At 39.5% G+C, this 16,343-nt stretch overlaps 1 protein-coding gene across 8 annotated transcripts in view; it reads right to left on the reverse strand.

The window, feature by feature from the left end:
- The window catches only part of ATG7 (autophagy related 7), a 259,019-nt gene that overhangs the window by 187,967 nt on the left and 54,709 nt on the right, over positions 1–16,343 (reverse strand). For 7 of the 8 annotated variants that reach the window (XM_010337760.3, XM_010337761.3, XM_003927053.4 and 4 more), the window contains 4 exons: positions 14,453–14,541; positions 12,821–12,942; positions 6,256–6,346; positions 4,398–4,542 (listed from right to left, as the gene is read on the reverse strand). In XM_010337760.3, coding sequence (XP_010336062.1) covers positions 4,398–4,542; positions 6,256–6,346; positions 12,821–12,942; positions 14,453–14,541 — 447 coding nt within the window. The remainder of the gene's footprint in view (positions 1–4,397; positions 4,543–6,255; positions 6,347–12,820; positions 12,943–14,452; positions 14,542–16,343) is intronic. The other variant, XM_074404780.1, reaches the window with a different exon arrangement.

Consider the following 16,343-nt stretch of genomic DNA (forward strand, 5'->3'; position numbering starts at 1 on the left):
ATATCTAATAAAATGTTAAAATACATATTAAACATTGGAAAGTGACAAGTCTGCTTTATGACTTTTATACTTAACAAATTTTGTATGATGGCTTTATGTTGACTTTGCAATTCTGAAAAGTGATAGGAAAATCTAAGCATCTAATAATTTTAGAACCTAGAAAATGACGGTAAAATAAATTTCACAAAAGGAGGGAAAAATTAATAAAGATAAAAGTAGATATTTATGAATCTGAAAGCAAAATGAGACAGAAAACAAAAATTATAGAACTAATAAATAAAGTATTTAGTGCTCAAAAAAGACTGGTACAATAGACAAGCCTCTCTAGCAAGGCTATGAGAAAAAAAGAAAAACCACAAATATACAACATAGGAATATGGAAAGATTTTTTAAAAGAAAATTTAAAAATAAGAGAATACCATACATATTTTATGTCAATTAATTAATTAATTTTTTTTTTTTTAGATGGACTCTCGTTCTGTAGGCCAGGCTGGAGTGCAGTGGTGTGATCTCAGCTCACTGCAGCCTCTGCCTCCCGAGTCCTAGTTCAAGCAATTCTCCTACCTCAGCCTTCCAAGTAGCTGGGATTACAGGCTTGAGCCACCATACTCAGTTAATTTTTCTATTTTTTTAGTAGAGACAGGGTTTCACCATGTTGGCCAGTCTGGTCTTGAACTTCTGACCTTGTGATCTGCCCACCTCAGCCTCCTAAAGTGCTGGGATTAAAGGCGTGAGCCACCGTGTCCAGCCATATGTCAATTAATTTTTAAAGCTAGATGAAATGAATTATTTTCTAGGAAAACAAATGGACTCAAAAGCAGTACATAATCTAAAAAGGGGAGTCAACACAAAAACATCTATAAAAGTTTACAAAGATTCCTACCACCTCCACTGCTCCAATCAACACAATTCTAAAACGCAGCAGGCCCAGATGGATTTATACCTGAATGTTACCTAACCATCAAGGAACAGATAATTCATTTATTTAAACTGTTCTGGAGCTTAGAAAAAAGCAGAACATTTTAAGTTTATATTATAAAGATAGCATAATGTTAGGTATAAACTATACAAAGATAAAAGAAGGAATAACATGACTATAAACCAATTTGACTTATGAATTGAAGTGTAAAATTTGACTGATTAACTAATTGGTTAATTGACACAGGGTCTTGCTCTGTCACCCAGAGTGGAGTGCAGTGGCATGATCTTGGCTCAGTGCAGCCTCAACCTCCTAGTCTGACACAATGCTCCCACCTCAGCCTCCTGAGTAGCTGCAACTTCAGGTACATGCCACCACAGCCAGGCTAGTGTGTGTGTGTGTGTGTGTGTGTGTGTGTGTGTGTGTGTGTGTGTGTATATATATATATACTTTTTTTTTTTTTTTTTGTAGAGATGGGGTTTTGACATGTTGTCCAGGCTGGTCTTGAACTCCTGACATCAAACGATCCGCCTACCTTGGCCTCCCAAACTGCTGGGATTGCAGGCATGAGCCACCATAGCCCAGTAAGATATAAAATTTAAAAACAAAACGTTACTAATTGAATTCAAGAGTATCTGAGAAGAATAAGATACCATGTACAAATAGGGTTTATTCTAGGAATGCTCAACATTAGAATTCTTTGTCTTGACAGATGTAGTTGATAAAGCTCAACATTTCTGATGTAAACATGTAGAAACAGAAATCAACTTTAAATTATAAAGAATACTTACCAGAAACCAATATTAAAATTAAAAGTAAAAACAAAACAGCAACAAAACAAAGATGTCAACTCTCACTGCCATTCTTCTACATTACTGCAGAGTTCTAGCCAGTCTTATAAGACAAGGAAAAGAACAATGTAAGTGTTGGTGAGGAATACTATCAACCTACAAATTCAAAAGAATCAAAAAACTCTTAGAACTAAGAGAGCTTAGACAGATGGCCAAAAGATAAATATGCAAAATTCACTATTTTTCCTACATCCCAGTAAGAGTCAACTGGAAAGTTTAATGGAAGAAACTATCTCTAAAGGAAAAAACATCATTAAATATGTAGAAATAAGATATTTAAACTAAATTAGATATGTGCAAGGCCTATATAAAGAAAATACTACTGAAAGACAAAGATGATCTAATTAAATTAAGAGATACACCATGCTCCTAGGACTAAGGATTAATGTCATAAAAATACATCAATCCCTTCTAATTTATCTATAAATTCATTGTAATTTCAACTAAAACAGTGAGTACGAATATAAAAATAATACATCAATGAGTCAAAATAGAGAATCCACAAAGAGACTCAGGTATATAAGGGGGCTTAGCATTTGATAAAGACAGAAAAATGATGATTTTGATTACTGAATAAATGCCATTAAAGCAACTAACAAACCATTTTGTGTAAAAGTAGCTAGATCTTTACCCCTTATCATGGAACCAAAAAATTTCCACATTCATAAAGTTCTAACATAAAAACAAGAGTTCCGTAAGCCGCAAAGGAAAAGACTGACACATATAATAATATAAAGCTAAAAAAAACTTTTTTTTTTTTAAGACGAAGTTTCGAGAGTACAATGGTGCAGTCTCCCTCAATGCAACCTCCACCTCCCGGGTTCAAGCAATTTGCCTGCCTCAGCCTCCTCAGTAGCTAGGATTACAGGCACATGCTACCACGCCTGGCTAATTTTTTGTATTTTTAGTAGAAACGGGTTTCACCAGGCCAATCTCAAACTCCTGACCTCAGGTGATCTGCTCACCTCGGCAAACCAAAGTGCTGGGATTACAGGTGTGTGCCACTGTGACTGGCTGAAAAAACTTTTATATGGCTAAAGACATCTTAGATAAATTGAGGAAAACATTACAGAAAAAAGGTTAATTGCCCCAATAAAAAGAACTCTACATCAATAAAAGAAACACAACCCAGGCTGGGCATGGTGGCTCATGCCTGTAATCCCAGCACTTCAGGAGGCCAAGGCAGGTGGATCACAAGTTCAAGAGTTCAAGACCAGCCTGACCAACGTGGTGAAACTCTATCTCTACAAAACATACAAAAATTAGCCAAGCATGGTGGTGCACGACTGTAATCCCAGCTACTGAGGAGGCTGAGGCAGGAGAATCACTTGAACCTGGGAGGTGGAGGTTGCAGTGAGGCCGAGATCATGCCACTGTACTCCAGCCTGGGCAACAGAGTGAGACTCCATCTTAAAAAAACAAAAACAAAAATAAAAAAAAACAAAAAAGAAACACAACCTGAAGAACATGAATAAAAAAAAAATAAACTCACACAGAAAAAATTAAACTCACTCTTGCTAATTAAAGAAATGCAAATTAAAACAATAAATGTTACTTAACTGATTAAGATTTCAAAAGTTGATATATCCAATTTTGGCAAGAGCATGGAGAAAAGTTCTGTGTCTCACATGTATAACATTTTTGGAAGACCATTTAGTTTGAAAAAAATTTTTGACTGGGTGCAGTGGCTCACATCTGTAATCCTAGCATTTTGGGAGGCCAAGGCAGGCAGATCACCTGAGGTCAGGAGTTCAACACCAGCCTTGACAAGATGGTGAAACCCTGTCTCTACTAAAAATACAAAAAATTAGCCAGGTGTACTGGTACATGCCTGTAATCCCAGCTACTCAGGAAGTTAAGGCAGTAGAATCACTTAAACTCGGGAGGTGGAGGTTACAGTGAGTTGAGATCATTCCTCTGTACTCCGGCCTAGGTGACAGATTAAGACTTTGTCTCAAAAAAAATTAATGAAAAACATAAATATTTAAAACATTTATATTCAAATTCTATGCTCTCTAACATAGCAATTCCATGTCTAGGGCTTTCCCCCCACCTGCCCAAAAAAAATCCTATGGATATGCAAACATACAAGTATAAAAATGTTTTCTAATAGAGAACAGTCTCCAATAGAAAAAAATACAAAGCAACCTGAAATTGATTCAATAAACTAAAAACATAGTCATACAACAAAATACCACATATACATACCATGGAAACACAGAAAGGTAGCCAGAGTCATTTTTTCATCTAGTTAAAAATCTGTTAAAGATCATATATTATGATCTAATTTTTATAAATATAAATAAAGATCAGCAAAGATAACAAAGATTTCTCTATATTTAGATATGCCTACAATAACATCCGGAAAAGAGGCTGCATACTAATCTACAAAGTCTGCTTAATGGGAAATGGGACTTACAATGGGTGTGGAAGACTTCCTGTTTCTATCTGATGACAAAAGCTTGTATTTCTTTTACAATTAAAAAGATAACAAGAAAGGAAAAAGGAAGGAAGGGGGAGAAGGAGGAGAGGGGGAGCTGGGAGCTGGAAAGCAATCATGGAGAGTAAAACAAGAAGAGAAGCTGCAATTTCAAAGGTACCATTTGTACCCCCCAACCCCGACTTACCATCAATGTCCTAGCTACATTGCAACCCAAGGTGCCAGCTCCAAGCAGCAGACATTTGACAGACACAACCTTGTCCAAGTCTAATGTAGGGACCAATCTCCAACACATCAGTTTGAGATTTAGATCCACTGATGACTCAGCTAACCTAGAAAAGGAGAGATTTACTTATTCAGTCACTCATTTGTGCAATAATCTTGTCCTAAAATATATCAAGTGGCTATGCAAGAAAATAAGAAATATATAATAAGGAAATTGGGATAAAAGGAAAAAGAAAATGAAGCTGGAGGGTAAGCAGGGAGGAGAAAGGCTCCCACACAGCAGCATATTGTTGGAGTCTTCTGCAATGAGGGGGTGGTGGGCTCAAATTTGATACTAAGCTCCCAGCAGCAAAGGTGAAAAGGGAAGAGCATGACCAGTTAAAGGAATCACGGTGTCCATGAATAAAAACACATCACTTGATTAAAAGGAAAGTTTTTCCTAGTACTGAAAACAGAAATTTCTCCCGTATCTCCTTAATAAAGAGTGCATTCAGGCCAGGCACGGTGGCTCACACCTGTAATCCCTGAATTTTGGGAGGCCGAAGTGGACAGATCACTTGAGTCAGGAGTTCGAGACCAGCCTAGCCAACATGGTGAAACCCTGTCAAAATACAAAAATTAGCTGGGTGTGGTGGTGGGCACCTGTAATTCCAGCTACTCGGGAGGCTGAGGCAGGAGAATTGTTTGAACCAGGGAGTCAGAGGTTGCAGTAAGCTGAGATCACGCCATTGCACTCCAGCCTGGACGACAAGAACAAAACTCCATCTCAAAAAAGCAAAAAAAGCAAAAAAAGAAAAAAGAGTGCACTCAGATTCACCCTTAAATACAATACTGGTTTCCATGAAATATTTCTTCTAATATCCTCCAAGGTGGGCTAACAAGGGCAGGGCGTGGTGTCTCCCACCTATAATTCCAGCACTTTTGGAGGCTGAAGCAGGCGGATCACGAGGTCAGGAGTTCAAGACCAGCCTGGACAACAAGTTGAAACCCTACTTCTACTAAAAATTCAAAAATTAGCCGAGTATAGTGGTGTGTGTCTGTAATCCTAGTTACTCGGGAGGCTGAGGCAGGAGAATTGCTTGAACTCAGGAGGTGGAGGCTGCAGTGAGCAGAGATAGTGCCATTGCACTGCAGCCTGGGTGACAGAGCAAGACTCCATTGTGGCGGGGGGTGGGTGAGGGGTGGGGCTGGAAAAAAGGCCGGGTGTAGTAGCTCACACCTGTAATCCCAACACTTTGGGAGGCCAGGGCAGGCAGATCATGAGCTCAGGAGATCAAGACCATTCTTGCTACCATGGTGAAACCCTGTCTCTACTAAAAATGCAAAAAATTAGCCAGGTGTGGTGGTGCACACCTGTAGTCCCAGCTACTTGGGAGGCTGAGGCAGGAGAATCGCTTTAATCTGGGAGGTGGAGGTTGCAGTGAGTCAAGATCGTGCCTCTGTACTCCAGCGTGGGTGACAGAATGAGACTCTGTCTCAGAAGAAAAAAAAAGGTAGGCCAATAGGACCAAGCTAGAGGACAATCCATAAAGGATCGAGAGACAGTACAGGTACACTACGCTGGTGGTCTGAGAGCATGAGCTTGAAACAAGAACAAAATTTAGAATATCTAGAACAGACAAACAGTGATATCCCTTCAGGATATCCATTGTCAATATTAATTCTCACAACCAAACCTCGATTAAAGAGCAGAATAACACATGGCAGCATGAATGGCACCCCTTGGGATGAATCTCACAATGCTTCATCGGCCTGACAGAACTTGGTGTGTATCTTGGTTACAAAAAGCCCAAATGGAGAAAACAGCTTCTAAAATATACCTTTTAGGGTCCATACATTCACTGAGGTTCACCATTCTTGGTCCCATGCCTCCTTTCTGGTTCTTTTCCCATCCAACTGCTTTAGGACAATCTTAAAGCAAATAAAACACAAAGCTTAATGAAGGAGGGAAGAATAAAAACAAAAAGATCAAACAGCAAGCTTGCATAAAAAAGACTGACATTTATAATGGCCCATGCATTGATACTTTGCTTCTTTCTAAAAGAGACCTGAGGGCTTCAATTTCCATGGACTTGCCACAGTTGCCTCCCCATCTTCCTCAGCTACTGGGAATGTTGTTTAGAGACCATCAGTCCCAAACAATCTTCCTGCACAGGAGCTTCTGAAATAGCCCTCAACTCTGCCCCAAGGTGCCTCAACTTTCACTGTTACTAGAAGTTGAAAAAAGAAAAAGACAATCTTATCTGGGGTAGGTATAACCCCACTGAGGCTTCTCTATCTAAGCAAGCCAAGCCAATGTAACTGCAGCACACCTTCACTGAAGTTCCTATTGGGATTTGAACCTCTAAATTCAATATGTCCCTTCTGCTGCTCATACTTATCATGTCCCTCTGCTCAGCCTTTCTGTCACTACACCTGTGTGCAGATCACAGTCAAAGGTGACTGCCCTTTAATTAAGCTGCCCTTTCCTTTAAGCTCATCTGTATCCATTCAGAACTTTCCCTTCTCTGACTTCTCCCTTCCCCACTGCCCCCTTTTAATCCCTGCTATGGGAGCCTCTGTAATTCCAGTCAATTCCAATTCCAGCAGTTCCCAAAGCATGTCCTATTCAGTAATCTCAGAGGATAAGGATCCTGTGGCTAAACAGACTTGGGAAATGCTTCTATACTTACATCCATCTTCTATATTCCAGCCCCCACTATCACTGAAACCTGGCTATTAGCATTGCACATGAGGGAGACAAAAGCTCTGAGACTTGCTTGGTGGAACCACAGCCTTGTAATCTTGTTAGTGGATCCACCCTCTCTTGCGCTCCCTACATCTCAGGACCTCTGCCCTTTCTCATTGAATTCCCACTGCTCACAAAAAAGCCTGAACTCCTGAGCAAGGAATTCACCCCACCAGAGCCTACACTTCGAGCATCATCTTCACTGTCTGCCTTAAGCAGCAGACTCTGCAAGAACAGAAACTCCTTGACTTGAAGTTAAGATGTAGGGGACTAGGAGGGGAAATTTTCATTTTGTTTCTAATTGTACGCTGGTTTCCTTTGCCCATTCTCCTACTTTTGAATTTCTATCAAGATCGCAATTCTCCTTTCCTTGGGAAACTTTTCAGCTTTTGACATTAAAACAGAACAGTATTGACCAATGTAATGATGGAACCGAGAAGGTATGGATTTCCTTTACATGATCTTTTGTTTCTGCGATAGGATGACCAATGAGAAACCATAAGGCCAATTATCCTTGAAAGCTACTTGGGCTCCAGCTTGGCTGAGGGTGTCATTCACAGCAAGAAGCCAGAAAACAAATGTCATTCCCCTTTTAAATTGGGTACTCTGATTTGGCTTTTTAAAAATGCCACGAAAAATTAAAACTGAAATAATAAAATTTTCTTATTCGAAACAGGGTCTTGCTATGTTGCTGAAGCTGATCTTGAACTCCTGGGCTCAAGTGATCCTCAGGCTTAAGTCTCTGGAGTAGCTGGGATTACAGGCATGAGCCATCACACAAAGTTAAATTTGAGTTTCTTAGAGGTTAAGATTTCAGAATTATTTTTCTGTGGGGAAAAGAAAGAGTTCACACCTGCCATTCATTGATATTTTGTTTGATTTTATTACTATTCTTAGATTGAATTTAAAAATGTGTCTCTCAACAGCAAATACATGGAATCAACTTAAATGCCCATCAATGATAGACTGGATAAAGAAATGTGGTATACATATACCATGGAATACTATGCAGCCATAGAAAAGAATGAGATGTCTTTTGTGGGAACATGGATGGAGCTGGAGGCCATTCTCTTTAGCAAACTAATGCAGAAACAGAAAATCAAATACCACATGTTCTCACTTGTAAGTGGGAGCTAAATGATGAGAACTCATGACACAAAGGGGAATAACAGACACTGGAGTCTACTTGAGGATGGAGGGTGGGAGGAGGGAGAGGAGCAGAGTAACTACTAGGTACTATGCTTAGTACCTGGCTGATGAAATAATCTGCACAACAAACCCTTGTGAAACAAGTTTACCTACATAACAAACCACATATACCCCTAAACCTAAAAGTTTTTTTTTTTTTTAAATGTGTCTCTGATATACAGCACAGGAACTTGATAAGAACTACAGAATCACAGCCTAGAATTGTAATTTGTAACTCCAGTCTAGATTTTCTCCTGTTACAGGTTAGAAATTATCAGAAAAAACAAAAAAAACCAAACCAAACAAAACAAAAAAAACAACTCATAATTTCAAATTAAAAGCTCTCTATACTTAAAAGGTTACAGATGCTGGGCTCATGTCTAGTCCAAGCTTTTTGGGAGGCTGAGGCAGGAGGACTGCAGGAGGAAGGATTTAGCCCATGAGTTCAAGGCCACCCTGGGCAACATAAGAAGACCTCATCTCTCAAAAAATAAAAATAAAAAGGGTATAGCCATTTCTAAGAAAATTAGATTCCCTATAAAGTTAATAATGAAAAAAATACCACATATGGCAATAGCATTTAATTTACCATAAGATGTATAATTATAGATCATACATCTTATAATCTATAAGATATACATCAAATTAAATGAGAATTTTTTTTTTTTTTTTTTTGAGACAGAGTTTCGATTTGTCACGAGGCTGGAGTGCAGTGACGCATTTTCGGCTCACTGCAACCTCTGCCTCCCAGGTTCAAGTGATTCTCCTGCCTCAGCCTTCCAAGTAGCTGGAACTACAGGCACATGCCACCACACCCAGCTAATTTTTGTATTTTTTTTTTTTTTTTTTGAGACGGAGTTTCGCTCTTGTTACCCAGGCTGGAGTGCAATGGCGCTACCTCGGCTCACCGTAGCCTCCGCCTCCTGGATTCAAGCAATTCTCCTGCCTCAGCCTCCTGAGTAGCTGGGATTACAGGCACGCGCCGCCATGCTCAGCTAATTTTTAGTATTTTTAGTAGAGACGGAGTTTCACCATGTTGACCAGGATGGTCTCGATCTCTTGACCTCGTGATCCACCTGCCTCGGCCTCCCAAAGTGCTGGGATTACAGGCTTGAGCCACCGTGCCCGGCCAATTTTTGTATTTTTAGTAGAGATGGAGTTTCACCATGTTGGCCAGGATGGTCTTGATCTCTTGACCTCATAATCTGCCTGCCTTGGCCTCCCAAAGTGCTGGGATTACAGGCATGAGTCACAATGACAGGCCAGAAGAATTCTTTATAAAGTTGTATTTACTGTAAAGTTTTATTTACAGCTAAGAGGGAACACACTAGTTTACATGAAAAACAGGAAATTCATTTGCCTTTCTTAAGCTAAATAATCTACATTTATTATCAGGCATAAAGAAGATGTGTTAAAGGCTTTATTGGATGACAGAAAACTTTTTTCGAATGGAAATGTATGGTGTGGTTCCTGGGTTTAAATGTCGGCATTGGCCAGGTGTGGTGGCTCACGCCTGTAATCCTAGAACTTTGGGAGGCTGAGGCAGGCGGAGTGTCTGAGCTCAGGAGTTCAGACCAGCCTAGGCAACATGGTGAAACCCCGTCTCTACTAAAATACAAAAAATTAGCCGGGTGTGGTAGCATGCGCCTGTAGTCCCAGCTACTCAGGAGGCTGAGGCAGAAGAACTGCTTGAACCCAGGAGGCAGAGGTTGCACTGAGTTGAGACTGCGACACTGCACTCCAGTCTGGGCGACAGAGTGAGACATTGTAGTAAAAAAAAAAAAAAGTCAACATCATCAAGCGAAGCGTGGACCTTACCATAGAGAGTAGGGTGTAAGAACAACCCAGTGCCTTTGTCATAGAAGTGGAAAGAAAATTGACTCCTCACAGGGTGGTTGGCAAGATTAAGTGAGTACCTCATGGAAGGTGCCTGGCAGCTTGTCAGACATAGAAACCAGATCCACATTAGTTAACTCTCACTTCATTCCCTGAGACCATACTTGTCCAACTGGCGGCTGAGTGTGGCTCTGACTGTGGCCCAACACAAATTCATAAACTTTCTTAAAACATTATGAGATTTCTTTGCAATTTTTTTAGGTCATCAGCTATCATTAGTGTTAGTGTATTTTATGTGTGGCCCAAGACAACTCTTCCAATGTGGCCCAGGAAAGCCAAAAGACTGTACACCCCTGTGACTATCTTTAAGTGTGGTTTAATAAAACAAAGGTATGGCACGTAAGTTAACAATACACAGGAGCTATTTTAGAATTTGCCACAAGAGGGTGCTACATCCAATGCAAATTCTAAAGACAACAGAAAGGCAAAGGCTCTAAACTGAAAAGCAGTTTCCTCCTTCGATCAAGCAGAAGTACTCTGTTAATCTTTCGAAGTCTGTAAAGGCATGTATGTTAGAGCACTGAATCACTGAAAAAATGTCATCTGAGCCAATCTTGAATGCTTCTGACTTTAGCACTCTAGAAAAGATCTCGGAGGGGTTTTTTTTTTTTTTTTTTGAGACAGAGTCTGTGTCACCCAGGCTGGAGTGCAGCAGCATAATTGGCTTACTACAACCTCCACTCCCAGGTTCAAGTGATTCACGCCCCTCAGCCTCCTGAGTAGCTGGGATTACAGGCACCCAGCATCACTCCTGGCTAAGTTTTGTATTTTCAGTACAGATGGGGTTTCACCATGTTGGCTAGGCCACTCTCGAACTCCTGACCTCAGGTGATTCACCTGCCTCAGCCTCTCAAGTGCTGGAATTACAGTCCTGAGCCACTGCGCCAGGCCTTGGAAGAGATTTTGACACCACCTCCCCATCACGCACACATTTTAAGGCATATTTATGGCATAAGGAAAGAAATGTGCCTTGGAACCATGAGGATGGTGTGAGGAACAACAAATTAATATATGTGAGGCCAGGCTCGGTAGCTCACGCCTGCAATCCCAGCACTTTGGGAGGCCAAGGCAGGTGGATCACTTGAGGTTGGGAGTTCAAGACCAGCCTGACCAACATGGTGAAACCCACCTCTACTAAAAATACAAAAATTAGTCAGGTGTGGCAGGCTCCTGTAATCCCAGCTACTTGGGAGGCTGAGGCAGGAGAATTGCTTGAACCTGGGAGGCAGAGGTTGCAGTGAGTCGAAATCAGGCCATTGCACTCTAGCCTGGGTGACAAAGCTAGACTCTGCCTCAAAAAAATAAAAAAATAAATAAAAATTAAATTAAATTTAAAAATATCTATATATACACATTACATATATATACATTATATATATATATATATATATATATATATATATATATATATACACACACACATATACACACGTTGTGAACCTGCTCTGAGAAGCACACAAATCACATAGAAATGAGGGACTATTTTGGCAAGAAATATAAAAGTGCTGCGGTTTATGTGAGCTAGGAAATTTACGTAACATTTATTAAGCACCTATGACGTGCCAGAGATTTGTGCTCTGCCTTTGACACAGGACGTGGATTCCTGATAACAAATACTCTCAAAGCAGGGCATTATATCCTTATTTCACTCATACTTGAGTATGTATTCCATCTCTGTGACAGATGTGTAAAAATATCTCTCCATATATGTATATATATACAAATACATACACATATTTAATCTACAGATAAAATGTCTCTAAGTTTCTAAATTTATAAAATGGGGATAAAAGCTGATGATCCTCACATAAAGATCAAATGAAGATATTCCATGTGGAAGGAGAAATGGCATTTTTGTTTACTTTACTACATGGAGATAAGGATCACATACAACTTTAAGTACATAACAAATAAACATGTAAGTGCATTAATACTTCATCCTTCCTGGCTGGGCGCAGTGGCTCACACCTGTAATCCCAGCACTTTAGGAGGCTGAGGCGGGCAAGTCACAATGTCAGGAGTTCAAGACCATCCTGACCAAAATGATGAAACCCCGTCCCTACTAAAAACACAAAAATTAGCTGGGTGTGGTGCCCCTGAGCCTGTAATCCCAGCTACTCAGGAGGCTGAGGCAGGAGAATTGCTTGAACCCAGGAGGCAGAGACTGCAGCGAGCGGAGATCATGCCACTGCACTCTAGCCTGGCGACAGAGCGAGACTTCATCTCAAAAAACAAACAAACAAAAAAACATGTCATCCTTCCTTTAAGAATAAACAGAAATAAAGATTTTGTGTTAAACAAAAGTAAAATTGAAAACGAGGGGCAGAGAACCAATCTTGAAGACTGAAAAAAATGCCTAGAGAAAATTTCCCGGTCACAATCTTTGCCTTTGTTCCAATCTGAATAGCAGAGCGTGCCCTCTGTTCGAAGTAGGTGTCTGCATTGGCAAAGAGGTACTAGTTGTACTTTTCTCTTCTTTTCTTCTGCCATTGTGAAGGGATGAAAACAAAGTAAACCTGGTTCCATTTCTGATAAATGATAATTACATGCATTTTCAAAGACCAGCAAATTACCTGGGCTAAATGCCATTTCTGGAAGCTTCACTTCGAAGATGATGCTGTGGGCAACATCTCTCGCCCCCTGCATGGTACGGTCACGGAAGCAAAGGACTTCAACAGACTGGAAACTGCTACTCCTGTTGTCATGCCCGGATTTTTATTTATTTATTATTTTTGTTAAAAGGAAGGAAAAGAAAAAGCTCACATAAGAGCTTCAGCAAACCAGTTGGAGAGAATTCAATGCATTGTAATTACGCCCCTTTGATACCCGAGGGAGATGGTCTTATTAACCTTTTTGAACATATTCATATTATGGTTTCTCTGTCCAATGTTTAGAGGCTGAACAATGAACTGACTGAGGTGAATTTTATATTATAATCATATTGCACATAAATAATTCTGACAAATAAATCTTTTAAATGCAGGGAAAAAATGCTCACAAGACATTTAGAAAAAAACCTCTAAGCAGTAGCACCTCAGTCAGTAGTTAGGAAGTCCACTTGCACTTTGTAGACTTACCACCTGGATAATTGTGGACTGTCTCCCTCAAAGGACAATCTGTAATATATCTATCTTCATATTTTTAAATAAACATTTTTATTTAAGTAAAGTAGACACAAAGAAAATTACACAAATCCCAAGTATAAATAAGGCTGTCTCATGCCTTCTCTCAGTTATTAACCACTCCCTTCAAAAGTAACAATTACTCTTAGTCCATACATTGGTTTTGCCTGTTTTGAACTTTACATAAATGGAATCACAGAATATGTATTGTTTAGGTCCAGCTTATTGTGCTTAATATTATGCTTTTAAAATTCATTCATGTTGATTTCTGTTAACAGTTCACTCAGATTCACTGTAACATGGTATTTCATCGTAAGGGATATACTATAAATTATTGTTCATTTCATTATTGAAGAACATGTGGGTTATTCCCAGCTTTTGGTTATTAAGAATAATGCTTCTGTAAACATTCTTGTATATGTGTTCTGCTTCTATGTATGTATGTATTTCAGTGAGCAATCTACTTGAGAGTAACACTGCTGAGCCATAGATATTTTTAATTTTGGTAGACACTGCTCAACATTTTTCCAGCAGTAGTTGAGAGTTCTAGTTGCTCCACATGGTTGACTATACTTGGTATGGACGTTTTTGTTAAATACTTTTGGTGGATATGCACAAGCATCTCACTATGGTTTTAATTTTTGTTTCCTTAATGACATGATATTGGGCATCTTTTCAAATGTATACTGGCTTTTAAGATACCCTCTGTTTTAATTATTTTAGGGTTAAGAAAAATGGAGAATGACAGCAGTAGGAAAATCCTATCTGAAAGCAACCCAGACAGCTAGAAGGGAGGGGATAAGAATTTGTGTCAGGACCTGTGACTACCTACTCTACCATATGCTAAAACATCTTTAGTACAGAATAATCAGAGTATGTGGCTCCCTAACAGACCTGATTAAGCCTCATATGGAAATTAGGTTATGACTGATTTACTGATTGCCTGGTTTCCATGCCCAAAACGAAAAAAGAAAAATGCGATTGGGAAAACAGAGATACAGATAGAAACAGACGCATTGTAAAACACATATTGACAGAGGCAGACAGACAGACAGACAGACAAACACACACTCTTGTAAATACCATCTGTGGGCTGCTAGGACCAAAAAATTCCTCAAAGGCCATCCAGGGTACTGGGCTAAGTTACAGGGATCATATACACCAATTGTTATCTGTGAACAAAAAAGACTTTCTGAGTGAGTCGAGTATCATGTCAGCTTCACAACACAGACGTTGCTTATATTTCCTCTTTGCTTTCATGCTTTCTGCAAAGCCTTAAAAATTGACACCTGGAAAAGGGCTAAGGGGAGAAGAAGCAAGCCACAGGATGTCACTCTGGATACAGAAACTCCTGATGGTAGGGGCTATCAGATTCCTGTCTGCACACCCTGTGCCTCGCATTGGGCCTGGCAGAAAGTAGGAGCTAAGTACATTTAGAAGGAAGAAAGACTGGAAGGAAGATGGGGAATGAAGGAGGACAGTCAACAGGGCTTGCATAGAGATCCTCTTGTAGAAAAAAATATAATCTGTGAAAATGCCTCATTTTTATGCAATGAGAAAATCAAAGAAGGGCCACTACCAATATAAGTCTATAGTCAGATCAAGTTAAAACAGCCAGTTACCCTTGATTTTGCTAGCATGTATTTCCTCCTCCCCTTTCCCATCCCACTCCAATCCTGATCTTCATCTGGAAAACTCTACTCAATTTAAAATACCATTTATTTAGTGAAGACTTCCCCTGAAAGTAGCTGGCCTAGCCTCACTGCTTCCATAGCGCTTTGAACATTATGTAGAATCTTTTTCACTTTTCTGTTTCCTTCCTTTCAAAGACAATGAGCATCCAGCACCCAGATACTGACTTTGAAATACCATTCTCACATGGTTAATTTTAGGGCTCAGGCAGGAAAAATACAAGAGAAGCTTGGAGCATCTTACAGTACCAGGAAATAAGGAGATATTCAAAAGCAAACGGTCTGGGGCATGCCAAGGGGATACAGGCACCAACTGAAAGAGTTCTCAATGGCCAAGGCTGGAACAGTTTGTGCAACAATGTAAATAATATGATGTTGAATTACAGCCCAAAGTATAAAATAAATTATCTACGAGTCCACACTGATATAAGTAAAGAATGGAATAAATGTAAAGGGACAAGTCTTCCTTAAAGAAAATTTTCAAACAATATGTAAAAATACTGCCCTCTTCAGGAGCAAAATTTCACCCTCCCTTTCTAAAAGGTAGCTCAATTAGTGATTTACTTCCAAAGAAAAAATAGTGACATTACAGTGGAGAAAACTGGCAAATATTACCTTAACCAAGCAATCAGTTTAACATTACCAAGGATGTCACACGGATATTAGGTGACAAGGGCACTTCACTGAGTGGTATTCTTTCCAAAAACCCATAACCCCAGTCTAATCACAAGAAAACATCAGACAAATGCAAATTAAGGCACATTCGATAAAAATAACTAATCAGTACTCCTCAAATATGTCAAGGTGATTTAAAAAAAAAAAAGTGTGAGAAACAATTACAGATCACAGGAAACTAAGGAGGAGACACGACAACAAATTGCAATATACTAGTATCCTGGACTGGATCCTGAAGAGAAAGAGGATTTTATAGGAAAAATTGGTATAATCTGAAATGTCTAGAGTTCAGTTAATAGTAATGTCCGAATGCTGGGTTCTCAGTTTTGACAAATGAACTGTGGTGATATGATGTGACAACCTTAGAGAAAACTGACACTGGGTGAAGGTATATGGGAATTCTCTGTACTGTCTTTGCCACTATCTTCTATAAATCTAAAATTATCCCAAAATAAAGTTTATTTCAAAAAAATGAAGACAAAGAGCAGCATCTGCAGAGCTGAGAGTATCTTTTTCATCTCTCCATGATCAGTTCATAAATACAGAGCAGACACTTGGTGAATGTTTTTTGAATGATAAAAAGGTAGACGGATGGATAAATGAGTGGA

This window comes from Saimiri boliviensis, chromosome 8 (genome assembly GCF_048565385.1).
Source record: "Saimiri boliviensis isolate mSaiBol1 chromosome 8, mSaiBol1.pri, whole genome shotgun sequence".
In the NCBI taxonomy this organism is placed as follows: domain Eukaryota; kingdom Metazoa; phylum Chordata; class Mammalia; order Primates; family Cebidae; genus Saimiri; species Saimiri boliviensis.